The sequence below is a fragment of the Aegilops tauschii genome, chromosome 2, assembly GCF_002575655.3.
Source record: "Aegilops tauschii subsp. strangulata cultivar AL8/78 chromosome 2, Aet v6.0, whole genome shotgun sequence".
Taxonomy (NCBI): domain Eukaryota; kingdom Viridiplantae; phylum Streptophyta; class Magnoliopsida; order Poales; family Poaceae; genus Aegilops; species Aegilops tauschii.
The window spans coordinates 364,413,081-364,427,196 of NC_053036.3; the positions used below are offsets into that span (position 1 = coordinate 364,413,081).

General features: G+C 50.3%; 1 protein-coding gene across 4 annotated transcripts; it reads right to left on the minus strand.

Annotated features, from left to right (window-relative positions):
- Positions 1-406: 406 nt before the first annotated feature.
- LOC109737022 (transport inhibitor response 1-like protein Os04g0395600) lies at positions 407-4,731 on the minus strand. 4 transcript variants are annotated; one of them, XM_020296250.3, is made up of 5 exons: positions 4,292-4,731; positions 3,269-4,176; positions 2,097-2,592; positions 1,187-2,003; positions 407-841 (listed from the first exon to the last, which is right to left on the minus strand). In XM_020296250.3, the coding sequence occupies exons 2-4, from the start codon at positions 3,718-3,720 to the stop codon at positions 1,227-1,229; spliced, it is 1,725 nt and encodes a 574-aa protein (XP_020151839.1). In that variant the 5' UTR covers positions 3,721-4,176; positions 4,292-4,731; the 3' UTR covers positions 407-841; positions 1,187-1,226. The 4 variants fall into 4 exon arrangements, with proteins under 4 accessions (XP_020151839.1, XP_020151838.1, XP_020151840.1 ...); XM_020296249.3 differs by having other exon boundaries at positions 4,288-4,731; XM_020296251.3 differs by having other exon boundaries at positions 4,329-4,717.
- Between the last annotated feature and the right edge of the window lie 9,385 nt (positions 4,732-14,116).

Consider the following 14,116-nt stretch of genomic DNA (forward strand, 5'->3'; position numbering starts at 1 on the left):
CCCTCCTCCTTTACCCGGGCTTGGGACCGGCTATGTTGAGACAACATAGGGCGGCAATTTGGTACTCCCTCTGTCCCAAAATTTATCGACAAGAATTTTGGGACGGAGGGAGTATGTTTTTATGCTATCTGGTATGACCAACGTACCATGCATGTGTTTGTATAAAATATGATGCGTCCATATGGGGTTTGTGGTTGTGGAGTGAGCAAAATGAGCTTTGTCCAGGCACTGCCAGCTGACGCGCCCAGAGTCGTATAGAGCACACATAATAAAAGGGCAAGATGTGGCTTAATTTCGTTGGCTTCCCGGCTACAGAGAAAACAAGGGCACAGGCGGCATGCGCTCATCCGGACGCACACAACATCATTAGCTAAAAAACACAAGGGGCGGTAACAAGTGCCGAAAATGAAGTAATGGGCTGATGAGCAGCAAATTATTCCAGCCTCTGCTGCATGATTTCACGGGAGCAAGGTCATTGGCCATTGTCGTTTCGGTCAGATTCAAACAAACGTTTACAACAAGAGCAACAGCGACAGCAGAGGCACATTCCACTGTGCCAATGTCAAAAGCAAATGGCTACGGAGTACAGCATAGTAGAGGAAAAAGAAAAAAGGAAGGATTGGTTGGTTGGTGGTCCTCTTAAGAAAAAGAAAAATGCACAGGATAAAGGCAGTGGCCATATGACCAGACGCTAAAAAGGGAATGATGGATCCCCGGACAGAGATGCTCCAGGATAAGGAGCACACTGACGTGGCTTTTCCTGGCGCTACAAAGCCGAGGGGGGCAGCGGGAGACTTGCCACTGTCCACAGGCCCCCGCCGGATTCCATTCCGCCGACCATCTGTAAAAGCAGTCCAGTATAGGGAGAGGTCAGATGGAATGGGGATCATATCATGCAATATATCAGCAGACTCTATGCGTCGGCACTATGATTGAGTAGCTACAATCTAGTGAGAAAGTAGATACAGATTTGGACGAATAAAGTTGGTTCGACATCATTTTCAACTATGTACTATATTTTCATCTTTTGAAAAATCATTTGCAAGTTGCGTGTTGCATGCATGCACAACATATTTAGAGGATCATATGAGCTGCGGAGAAACAAAAGAATGCAACTTCAAGATTTAGATACTTCAAACAAACAAAATATTTTCTATATGAAAGTAGATAATTTGAGAAGAATTACCTTTTACAGCAAGGAGATACCAGGCAATTCTCAACTAGCTCTATAGGATTTTAACAAAATTTGGCGCATCATCCCTTGCCCCAGCAGTTGTGCGGTAAACATATAACTTGTCCACTTTGGGGATTCCATGGTTCTCGTCCATTTCATTGCTCTCATCCACCTCATTTATAACCTCCACATTAAGCATTGGCATCTTTGATGCAAGGATTTGGCACCCCTTTTCTGTGACATTGCACGATGACATCCAAAGGGATCGCATTGTCTCATACTTGGTAACATTCTCCAAGAGTGCAGCATCACCAAATGGGCTATCTCTAATCTCCAGCTTCCTCAGATTATTGCATCCTTCCATAACATGCATCATTCCCGCATCACTATCTCCAGCAAATGCTATTGAAAGCATCTCAAGTTGTTTCGCGAATTTACCAATATACATGAAAACCTTGTCGGTGAGAAGACCCGATATTGACAATCGCCTTAGCCCCTTGCATTCACGAACAATAGCACCAAAACCTTCATCTAATGGTTGGTTTGTCATGGCATCAGGCTTCCCAGGCTCAAGAATACAGAGTCTGAATCGCGTGAAATTTGGGCAGTTCTTAGCTATAGTAAGCAGTGCGGCATTCGTCATTTGATGACAAAAATATAGCAATGAGCTCAGTTTTTGACAGCCTAAGGATATTGCAACAAGTCCCTCCTCTGTTACTGGGGAATACCCGGCGATATAGAAGTCTGACGGGAATACCCTGAGTTCTTGTAGATCCTTGCAACTGGAGGCCACCACTTGCAAGCCCTTATCCGCGATGCAATCCAGTACCTACAGTGTAAAGGATAAAGGCTCAAACCCTGTACTGAATTGTCTTAATCAAGCATAAAAAAGTAAGGTGAGTGCAGCAGCAAGGGATCTCACCCAAAGACGTTGGAGTTTCACACAGTGGCTGATCATTTTGGTGAGATCGGAAGAATCAAGTGTCGGAGCATAGCTCAAATTTAAACCTGTTAGTTGCCCACATACAGGATAGATGAATGGAAGGCACAAAGGGGAAGCATCCCAAAAGCCCGACAAACTCCTCAGCAGTTTGCATTTCTCCAATGCAAGGGTCAGCCTGAGATACGATTCAGCTTGGAAGTCATCTGTCAAGTTCCCAGTCCCTAGATCCTCCAAATTAGGGGCGCGCATTAATATCTTTGAGAGTGTATCTACTGACACAGATCGATTCAACCTCAAACTCCGAAGACTTGGGGACCTAGCAACAAGTCTCTCTAATGAACCAGCATTAACCTCCCCTTTGATGCAGGCGAAATTCAAGGAGACAAGGGACGTGCAGGAATCAGGGAAGCAGGAGAGCCACCTTGGCCCTCGATCATCCACCTCATTTTCCTGCAAATCTAACTCCCTCAGGAGCCTAGACCAGATAACAATATAAAAAACAATGTCAGTGTATTGACCATTAAATGCATGTAACAAGAGTAGATTGGTGCCTTTAATGAGATAATAATAATGCATTAATGAAATTAAGCAGAACTTGCATCCTGCCCTAGCAGATTGTGTGCACCATGAGCATAACAATACCAATTCATCCTACCAAAAAGGAAGTATAGACAAAATTAACTGATAAAATGTAAAGTCTAACGAGCTAAATAAAAACATAACAGACATACTATACACGAATCTAACACAAGAATGGTCTGTCAAAAAATGGCAGGTACAAAATTTGGACAGAACATCAGGATAACTAACTCAGGACATCAGATGCAACTGGATCGTTCAGACACTGAAAGAGTACTCATGCAATTCGGGAGAGTTTGTAGCTACAGAATTGTGCAGCAGATGAAATTTGATCCTTTCAACTTTACTTGCACATAGCATTGGAACAAGTGCTGGATCTAGACTTCAAACGAGTAATAACTGGCAGCACCGGAGCAAGAAGGCTAGTAGCTAATCAGAAAAGAGCAAGAAAGGCATTTCATATTTCAATACCTCACCATGTTAAATCATAAGATCTAGATGCACACAGAAACTACAGCAGCAAATCAGAAAACTGTGATGCCTTAACAAACTGCAATTTTAAGTACACTCACTTGCAGTGACTTGCAATAGCTGCTAGTCCATCGGTGCTGAACCCCTCACAACTGATAAGAACTAGAGCCCTGAATCGTGGGAATGATTTGGCAAGCAGCTCCAGGCTCTCATCTGACACCACCATCCGCTTCATCCGCAGCTCCTCAAGACCCACGCAGCCCCTGGCTGCTGCCTCGATCCATGGTCCGGCGTACCCACCCCAATCAGGTGGCACAAGGTTGAAATCAGCAAAGTGTGGTTTCCCCTTCACTGTCAGTGCCCGCACATTGGGGAACCGAAGCACCACACGCTCAGGGCGCACAGCATAGCAGTTACCCACAAAGACAGTTTGCCGGCTCAGCCTTTCAATCTCATACCATACCTTGCAAACAAGTGAAACCGTGTTCCGGTCACATTGCGCGGGCAAGAAGCTGAATATGTGCTCCACCACCTCCTCGGGAAAGTAGGTCATGGTGCCTTCCCCCAGCACCACCTTATTACTAGAGCTGCAGGATGGGATCTGTTTGCTTGCAGTCTCCAGGTTATCAAAGCTACTAAACAAAGCCCACGAAATCAACAAAAAGAAGCTGCAACCTTGCTCAACTAGACGCAGAGAGCACAGAACTAATGCTGGCTTGGACAGATCAGGCTCCAGCCAGATTTGTGGAGCCAAAACTGGCAACCAACACTGGCAACAAGCAATGGCAAGCAGCCTGGTTCACCTCATCTGGCAGGGCTACAACTACAGCAAGGGGCACAAATGGGTTTCAGATCTGCAGCTGAGGTTTCTTCAAGAGATACTAGTAGTTACTGCATCTGTCATCCATACCCTATTTAGAACACGCAAACCCCCTAGTAACCCAGAACGGACAGCACCAAAATGGTTGGGAGGATTGCGACCGCCAGTCCCGATTCCTCCACCCGAAACCTGCAAAGAAAGATCAGCGACCGCTGAGTTCTTGCCGTCTCCGGGAACTTGCTAAGAAAAAGGAAACAAATAGCGACGGGGAGAAGGAAACGGGAAAAAAATGCAGGCTACCAACAGCTCAGATCCAGAGCGCCGAAACCTCCAGATCTAACCTATGGACGCCGCGGGTAGTCCAGACTCCGCACCAAACCCCTCCGCGGAAAAAGCTCTCCTCCAGCAATGATCGCGGGCCGCGGCGCCCCGGACCGAAAGCCCGCACCCGGAGCCGCCGGAGAGAATGGCCCGAGAAATTCGGCGGGGCGCGGGGGAGACTCCGAGCGGAGGGGAGCCCCGCTGTCGGCAGGCCGCAAGCGAGGATAAGACCCGAGGGAATCGGCGGGGCGGCCGGGGCGAATGCGACGGCGGAGCGAGAGAAGTGGGGAGCTTTGGGAGGGGAGGCAGCTGGGGGGGAGGTTGGAGGAGGCCAGGAGGGGAATGCTCTCTCTCTCTCTCTCTTCAGTAGTAGGAGTAGGACTTGGGAGGAGGCTGGAGATGCACGCATCCAAACCAAACCTCACCGGGTTGGTCTTTACGTGAGAAATTAAAAAAACAATGATCAAAAGGTGAGGTACGAAAGACTGGTCGACGAAATACGAACGGGCCACCTCAAAAGAGTATATTCTGGTTGCCAAGCATGCATTGGCCACCAAGGATCATTTGATTCAAATGAATTTTTAGACGGTATAGTTGATGCTGATGATGGTATGAATCACTTGATAAATAAACGTGGAGGTAGAGCAAGTTTGTTTATTTGCAAGCAAATGTTCCAAATATTACCCATTGGTTATTTTTTTGAGTTCTTATTATGCATGGCATAAGAGAATCGTAAAATATGAGAACTATCTCTACTCCTAATGAACAAGTTGGTTGAATAGTCCCACCACTTTCGTCTGCTTTTTTTTCGTCTCCTTCTCCACCCCGCACGTACACCCAAAAAACCACCCCGCAGGCTCGCACAAATGCCGCTCCTCTCGATCCCCTCGAGGACACGCCGCCGCCGTCCTCTCCGAGAAGACGCCGCCAGACCTCCTCGACTAAACGCCGCCGCCGAACCCCACGGACCTCCGCCGCTGCCGATCTGTGGGAGGCCGCCGCACAACCCCACGCACGCCTCCGCCTCCGCCGATCCTAGGGAGGGTGCCGCCGATCTCAGTAAGGCCGCCGCGGATCAGGTCCGCCTACACCCTAAACCCTTCGTCCATCTCTCTATCGATGACGCCGAGGAGTTTGACTCAGCGCTCAACCTCGTCAAATTGATGCGGTGGCTAGCTTCTCCCTGAGAAGATGATCTAGGTGCCGACCACTTTGCCATTATCGCCAACGAGTCCGAGCTCGCCCCGCCTCGACTGCAGGGAGAACGTCCCATCAAAATGGTGGGGTTGTGGCTGCGGTGACACACTCCTCTATTTGTCTTCCCGGGATGCCGACATCGGAACCGAGGGCGGGGCGACTGGGAATGGGGCCCGATGACAACAGGAACGGGATCTGGCGGTGTGCTAGAGTGGCGAGAGGTGGCGGTGTCCCACATCCCTGCCAAATCTTGACCCCCCTCGTTGTGTAGTACAGTAGACGGGGTGCAGCCTCCCTGTCGTGCTCGGTCGCCTTCGGTGCAGGCTCTGATTGTGTACAAATGCCCATGGTTTATGTCTTGATTTAATCGCATCTTCAAGTGAGGTGATTGTGCTTCTTTGTGTTCTCAAGGAAGTCGACCTGTGTTTTCACTGTTTGTGCAGGTTTATTATGTTGATGGAACTACCACCATGTCCACCCACGAAAGGAATGCCAGCATAGACAACAGATGTTCTCTCGGCATCAGTGTTTCATGTTCTCACTACCAGCGTTTCAGAGGTCACTTGTGACGCTGCCACACATTCAAGTATGGAACTACAGGACTGAGCCAGATATGTTAAATAAAAGGTTTTCTGATATTAAGCATTAAATAAAAGGTAAACATGAAGCTCTTGCATCATTCCCCATACTAATTCCTGCAAATTTCCCTGCAGAACTACTACATATTAGTTTTGAAGTAAATACTCCATCCATCTACTAATAAATGGCCACTTCATATTTGTATATCTAACTTTGACAATTGATTATACCAACAAAATATGAGTTATATGCCATTGGATGCACATTTGAAAGATGTTTTCGATAATATATTTTTATGACATACAACCCATATTCTTATGAAATGGGTGTAGATGCATAATTTTGTTGGTATAATATTGTCAGGTTTGACTCACTTGTTCTCACTGTGACGCCCGGATAATTAAGCTACAGTAACCCTTTACTAATGATGCCACATCACCTCGATTTCTGTTAATAAACTCGCGTTAGTTCAAAACGATTCAAATTCAAATTTTAATTAAAGGCAAACAATAAAAGTTTTCAAATATTAAAACTAAAATGTTCGGTGTGAGCCAAATAATGCATAGGTAATTATGGCAGAGAAACCACACTTTTATAAAATGTTTAAATACTCTAAAATGATTTAAACCGTAGCAAAAACAATTATATAAATGCCTTTGGTATTTTATAAATTGCTAAACTATTTTAATTCGTGGAAAAACTTTTTTATGTCAGTGGGTTATTCTGGAACATTATTTTAGGGGCTATTGTCATATTTTACTAAAACTAAACTTAATGTGTAACTAAAAGAAAATAGAAACAAAAAAAATAAATAAAAAGAAAAGAACAAAACAGGAAACAAAAGAAAGACCCCATCCCTTTCCCTGTTCCCGTGGGCCTCGGCCCACCCGAGCCAACCCACGCAGCTGTGGGGATAAGACCAAGCCCCCCGTCTCTCGGCCTCGTCAGCACCCCCAGATCTTTTCCTCCCCCGCTCGTTCCCCTCTCACTCGCGCGCTCTCTCCTCCTTGGATGCTGTCGTCGCCGTGCACTCCGAGATCCCACGGCCACCGTCGTTTCCTCGACTGCAGCTCGTGTCCACGAGCTCTGCCTCGCTCACCTCCGTCGAGCTAGCGCCCTACATCGTCTCGGGGAGCAGGAGCAGCGCATCGACCTCGTCGTCTCCGTCAACGCCCGCGGCCACCGGAACCTCGCCGTCGACCCCCTCGACTCCGGCACCCCTGGCTTCCCGAGCACCTCATCCGAATCCGCTGTGAGCCTCCCCTTCAAACCTCCCTGCCTCCCCCTCGTTTAGTCGCCGTAGTCGCCGCCCGTTTCCTCCCGTGGCCGTGCCTGGAGCACTGCTCCCGCACACGTCCGCGCACCGCCCGTGCCTACATCCACCTGCGCGTGCGTGCCTGACGCTGGTCGCCATGGCCACGCCCGAGTCTGCCCCGCCCGCATCTGGCCGCGCCACGCTCTCCCCGCCTGCGCCTGAAGCTGCTCGCGTTGCCGCCTCGTGCGCGCTCAGGCGCGTTCCCTTGGGCCTTGCCTCTGCCCGCTCCGCGCCACGCACCGAGACGGCTACCGCCGGCTGTCGCTGCTTCTGCTTTCCACTGCCGTCTGCCACTACTAACCGCTGCTACCTGCTACTGCTTCGCCGCCGCGCCCCTAGCTCCGGATGCCGCCCCGATCGACGATTGCCGCCGCTGCGCCCTCCATGTGCCCGTGCCTCCAGCCTCTCCCCCTGCAGCCCAGTCTCGCCCCGCTCGGCGCCTCCACTCGGGACCGCCCGCGGCCACCGCAGCCACCTGCGCCGCCTCCCGCTCGTCCCTGCGGCCGCCGCCCCGCCGTTGCCTCGCCACGCCGCCCGCATACGCGCTTGGCCGCGCCCCGTCTCGCCAGCGCGCCCACGCCCCACTGCTCCCGCTGCCCCGCTCCGGCCACGGTCGTCGGCGTTGGGCCACGCGCCGGCCTCTTCCTCCCTGGCCGCGCGCTCACGCGCCCGGCGCACGCGCCCGCACCACCGGGGCAAAGCCCCGGTTAGCCCCGCGCCCACACCCGCTAAGGAGCGCCCGATAGGCCCCTGTGCCTATGGCACGTGGGGCCCGCCCTGGAACGTTTTTATATAAAATATATATATAAATAAATAAAATATCAATTAATTAATTAATTAATTAACTTAAATAATCTAGTTTAATTAAACATAATCAATCCTGCTTAATTAAAACCTAATTAACAAGTTTAGTCTATGGCAGGTGGGTCCCACTGGACCCACATGTCAGGTTAGACTCCAGTCAACCACACTGTTGACTGCTGTCGTCACGCCTACGTCATGCTGACGTCATCCCATACTATTCTGGATAATGTTGATTTAAATTAATTAAATAAATTCTAGAAAATGATTTAAAACTTTAAAAATTGATAGAAAATAAACCGTAGCTCAGATGAAAATGTTTTCTACATGAAAGTTGCTCAGAACGAAGAGACGAATCCGAATACGCAGCCCGTTCGTCCGCCACACATCTCTAACATAGCAAACACACAACTTTCCCTCTCCAGTTCACATGTCCGAAAACGCGAAACACCGGGGATACTTTCCCGGATGTTCCCCTCCTTCGCCGGTATCACCTCCTACTGCGTTAGGTCACCTCTAGCACTGCGTATTGCCATGTTACGCTTTGTGATGCTTTGATTGCTCTGTTATTTATTGTGTTCCCCCTCCATTACTCCTTCCCGGTAGACACCGAGACCGACGCCGCTGCTACCCAGTACGACTACCGTGTTGACGACCCCTCCTTCTTGCCAGAGCAACCAGGCAAGCCCCCCCCTTGATCACCAGATATCGCCTATTCTTCTCTATACTGCTTGCATTAGAGTAGTGTAGCATGTTACTGCTTTCCGTTAATCCTATTCTGCTGCATAGCCTGTCATTGTTGCTACAGTTGTTACGCTTACCTGCAATCCTAAATGCTTAGTATAGGATGCTAGTATTCCATCAGTGGCCCTACACTCTTGTCCGTCTGCCATGCTATACTACTGGGCCGTGATCACTTCGGGAGGTGATCACGGGCATATGCTATATACTTTATACCGTTACATTACTTATGATACTGTTCGGAGATGGGGGCTGAAGGGGCAGGTGGCTCCATCCCGGTAGAGGTGGGCCTGGGTTCCCGATGGCCCCCGACTGTTACTTTGTGGCAAAGCGACAGGGCAGGTTGAGACCACCTAGGAGAGAGGTGGGCCTGGCCCTGGTCGGCGTTCGCGGATACTTAACACGCTTAACGAGATCTTGGTATTTGATCCGAGTCTGGACACTGGCCTATACGCACTAACCAACTACGCGGGAACATGTGACGCCCCCGATTTGACCGTACACTAATCATGCACGCAAATGTGTACGATCAAGATCAGGAACTCACGGGAAGATATCACAACACAACTCTAGAACATAAATAAGTCATACAAGCATCATAATACAAGCCAGGGGCCTCGAGGGCTCGAATACAAGTGCTCGGTCATAGACGAGTCAGCGGAAGCAACAATATCTGAGTACAGACATAAGTTAAACAAGTTTGCCTTAAGAAGGCTAGCACAAAAGTAGCAACGATTGAAAAGGCAAGGCCTCCTGCCTGGGACCTCCTAACTACTCCTGGTCATCGTCAGCGGGCTGCACGTAGTAGTAGGCACTTCTAGTGTCGTAGGAGTCGTCGTCGACGGTGGCGTCTGGCTCCTGGGCTCCAGCATCTGGTTGCGACAACCAGGTAGAAAGGAAAGGGGGGAAAAGGGAGAAAAGCAACCGTGAGTACTCATCCAAAGTACTCGCAAGCAAGGAGCTACACTACATATGCATGTGTATATGTGTAAAGGGCCATATCAGTGGACTGAACTGCAGAATGCCAGAATCAGGGGGAATAGCTAGTCCTGTCGAAGACTACGCTTCTGGCAGCCTCCATCTTGCAGCATGTAGAAGAGAGTAGATTGAAGTCCTCCAAGTAGCATCGCATAGCATAATCCTACCCGGCGATCCCCTCCTCGTCACCCTGTTAGAGAGCGATCACCGGGTTATATCTGGCACTTGGAAGGGTGTGTTTTATTAAGTATCCAGTTCTAGTTGTCATAAGGTCAAGGTACAACTCCGGGTCGTCCTTTTACCGAGGGACACGACTATTCGAATAGATAAACTTCCCTGCAGGGGTGCACCACATAACCCAACACGCTCGATCCCATTTGGCCAGACACACTTTCCTGGGTCATGTCCGACCTCGTAAGATCAACACGTCGCAGCCCTACCTAGGCACAACAAAGAGGTCAGCACGCCGGTCTAAACCCTATGTGCGCAGGGGTCTGGGCCCATCGCCCATTGCACACCTGCACGTTGCGTACGCGGCCGGAAGCAGACCTCGCCCCCTTAATACAAGCGCGATCTTATGGTCCAATGCGGCGCGCGCCACTCAGTCGCTGACGTCACGAAGGCTTCGGCTGATACCACGACGTCGGGATACCCATAACTACTCCCGCGTAGATGGTTAGTGCGTATAGACCAAATGGCCAGACTCAGATCAAATATCCAGAACTCGTTAAGCGTGTTATTTGAAGTAACCGCGAACGCCGACCAGCGCCAGGGCCACCTCTCTCCTGGGTGGTCTCAACCTGCCATGTCGCTCTGCCACAAAGTAACAGTCGGGGGCCCTCAGGAACCCAGGCCCACCTCTACCGGGATGGAGCCACCTGTCCTTTCAGCCCCCTCATCAAAATCACTTGCGGGTACTCAACGAGCCGACCCGACTTTAGTCACCACATGTGTCATGTATATAAAGTATATAGTATATACCCGTGATCACCTCCCAAAGTGATCACGGCCCAGTAGTATAGCATGGCAGACGGACAAGAGTGTAGGGCCACTGATGGAACACTAGCATTCTATACTAAGCAGTAGGATAGCAGGTAAGGGTAACAACTGTAGCAACAATGACAGGCTATGCATCAGTATAGGATTAACCGAAAGCAGTAACATGCTACACTACTCTAATGCAAGCAGTATAGAGAAGAATAGGCGATATCTGGTGATCAAGGGGGGGGCTTGCCTGGTTGCTCTGGCAAGTAGGGGTCGCCAACTCCGTAGTCGAACTGGGGGTCGCCGGTAGTCTCGGGGTCTACCGGAAAGAAGTAACGGAGGGGGAACATAATAAATAACAGAGCAATCAAAGCAACACAAAGCGTAACATGACAATACGCGGTGCTAGGTGTGCCCTAACGCGGTAGTAGGTGATACCGACGAAGGGGGGAAACATCCGGGAAGGTATTCCCGGGGTTTCGCGTTTTCGGACAGATGAACCAGAGGTGAAATGTTACAGGTTCACTATGCTAGGGACGCGTGGCGGACGAACGGGCTGCGTATCTGGATTCGTCTCGTCGTTCTGAGCAACTTTCATGTACAAAGTATTTTCATCCGAGCTACGGTTTATTTTATATGAATTTTAAAAGATTTAAATTAATTTTAGCATTTATTTAATTAATTTAATACAACATTATCCAGAACAGTGCATGCTGACGTCAGCATGACGTCAGCAGTCAACAGGGCGTTGACTGGGTCAAACTGACGTGCGGGTCCCGCATGTCATACACTTCTTAGTTTAATTTGGGTTTAGCTAATTAATTACTGTTTAATTAAATTAACTAATTAATTAGATTAATTTAAACAGGATTAATTAACTTAATTAATTTAGTTAATTAATTAATTAATTAAATTTATGTTTATTATTATTTTATTATTATTATTTTTCTTTTCGTTCTGGCGGTGGGGCCCATATGTCATAGGCCCCTGGGGGCTCAACGGGGCAGGCTAACGGGCGAGGCTGCCCGAGCGGGCGCACGCCCAGGTGCGGCGGACCCGGCAGGGCGCCGGAGCAGGGGAGGTCGGTGGCCACGACGAGGCCATTGCCGGAGCAGGGTCCGGCCGGCGGGCGGCGATGGGACTGCAGAGGCGGGGCGAAGCTAAGGGATTGAAGCGGGGCGAGGGGAGCAGGGACGGCGCGCTGGCCGTGGCCGGTGGAGAAGCGGCCGCGGGGAGGTGCGCCGAGCAAGGGGCAACAGGGGGAAACGGCGGTGATGTACAGGACGGGTGCGTCGCTGGGTAGCGGTCGACGCGGCGGAGTGTAGGCGGCTGCGGGGTGCCGGAGCGGGGCTGCAGCGGGCGAGGCCAGGTGCGGCGCGGTCGGGCCGCGTGAAGGCGAGGCGGGGCGCAGGTCGTCGATGGGGGAGAGTGAGGAGATAAGGCCGGAGCCTCACCGCGGGCCGTAGGGTCAAGGCAGCGGTTGTCGAGGAGGGGGGCAGGGACGACTCGCGGTGGGGAGGAGGTCCGGCGAGGAAGCGTTCCGGCGACGTGGTGGTGGCGACGACGGGCGACGGCATTGGGTCGGCGACGAGGTGAGGCCACGGCTTCAGGCGGGAGCCACGCGAGGAAGAGAAGGGGTGCGGAGGAGTCCGGGAGGGGCGGCACCGGCGGCGGCCCTGGCGAAGCGGCGGCTTGCATCGGGCGTGGGCGTGCGAAAGGAGGGGATCGAACAGGAGCGCCCCTCCTCCGTGCGTCAGCGTGTGTGCGTGTGCGTCGTGGGTGGCGGCGCGGGGAGGAAACGAGAGAGAGTGGGGGGATCGTGCGGGAGAGAGTGGGGGTTACGGGTTAGGGTTTTCCCCGGAGTGGGCTGCCGGCTGGGCCGTGCGGGTGGGCTGCACGACTTGGCCGGCCAGTTGGCCTAGGCCCAAAGGTAGTGGGGTGGTTTTACTATTTTTGCCTTTCCCTTTTAATTTTGTTTTATTTCTTTTCTTTTTATTTATACTTTCTTGTTTTATTTTAGTTACATTTTATTTTAGTTTCTTTAAAATACCAAGTTAGCACCTATATTAGTATCATCAAAATAGGCCACTGCCAAACCTAGTTTGGACCCAAAATAAATTAGTTTAATATTTTTTTTATTTAATAGCACTTATATAATTGTTTTTGTTACTGTTTTATTCATCTGATGGTATTTAAATATTTTATAAAAAGTGTGGTTCCTCCACCATAATTGCTTATGGTCAATTTGACACCTCCCGAACATTTTAGTTTCATTGTTTGAAAACTTTGGTAGTTTGCCTTGGTTTTGAAATTGAATTTGAATCGGTTTTTGATACTAAGCGGGATTAGCAACAGTAATCGAGGTGACGTGGCATCATTAGCAGAGGTTTACTGTAGCTTGATTATCCGGGCGTCACAGAACAGTTATGGGCACTCAACGTCGTGGTATCAGCCGAAGCCTTCGTGACGTCAGCGACTGAGCGGCGCGCGCCGGATTGGAACGTAAGCCTGCTCTTGTATTAAGGGGGCTAGTTCTGCTTCCGCCCGCCCACACAACGTGCAGGTGTGCAATGGGCGATGGGCCCAGACCCCTGCGACATAGGATTTAGACCGGCGTGCTGACCTCTATGTTGTGCCTAGGTAGGGCTGCGACGTGTTGATCTTCCGAGGCCGGGCATGACCCAGGAAAGTGTGTCCGGCCAAATGGGATCGAGCGTGTTGGGTAATGTGGTGCACCCCTGCAGGGAAGTTTATCTATTCGAATAGCCGTTATCTTCGGTAACAGGACGACTTGGAGTTGTACCTTGACCTTATGACAACTAGAACCGGATACTTAATAAAACACACCCTTCCAAGTGCCAGATATAACCCGGTGATCGCTCTCTAACAAGGCGACGAGGAGGGGATCGCCGGGTAGGTTTATGCTATGCGATGCTACTTGGTGAACTTACCATCTACTCTCTTCTACATGCTACAAGATGGAGGTGGCCTGAAGCGTAGTCTTCGACAGGATTAGCTATCCCCCTCTTATTCTGGCATTCTGAAGTTCAGTCCACCGATATGGCCCTTTACACATATACCCATGCATATGTAGTGTAGCTCCTTGCTTGCGAGTACTTTGGATGAGTACTCACGGTTGCTTTTCTCCCTCTTTTCCCCCTTTCCCTTCTACCTGGTTGTCGCAACTAGATGCTGGAGCCCAGGAGCCAGATG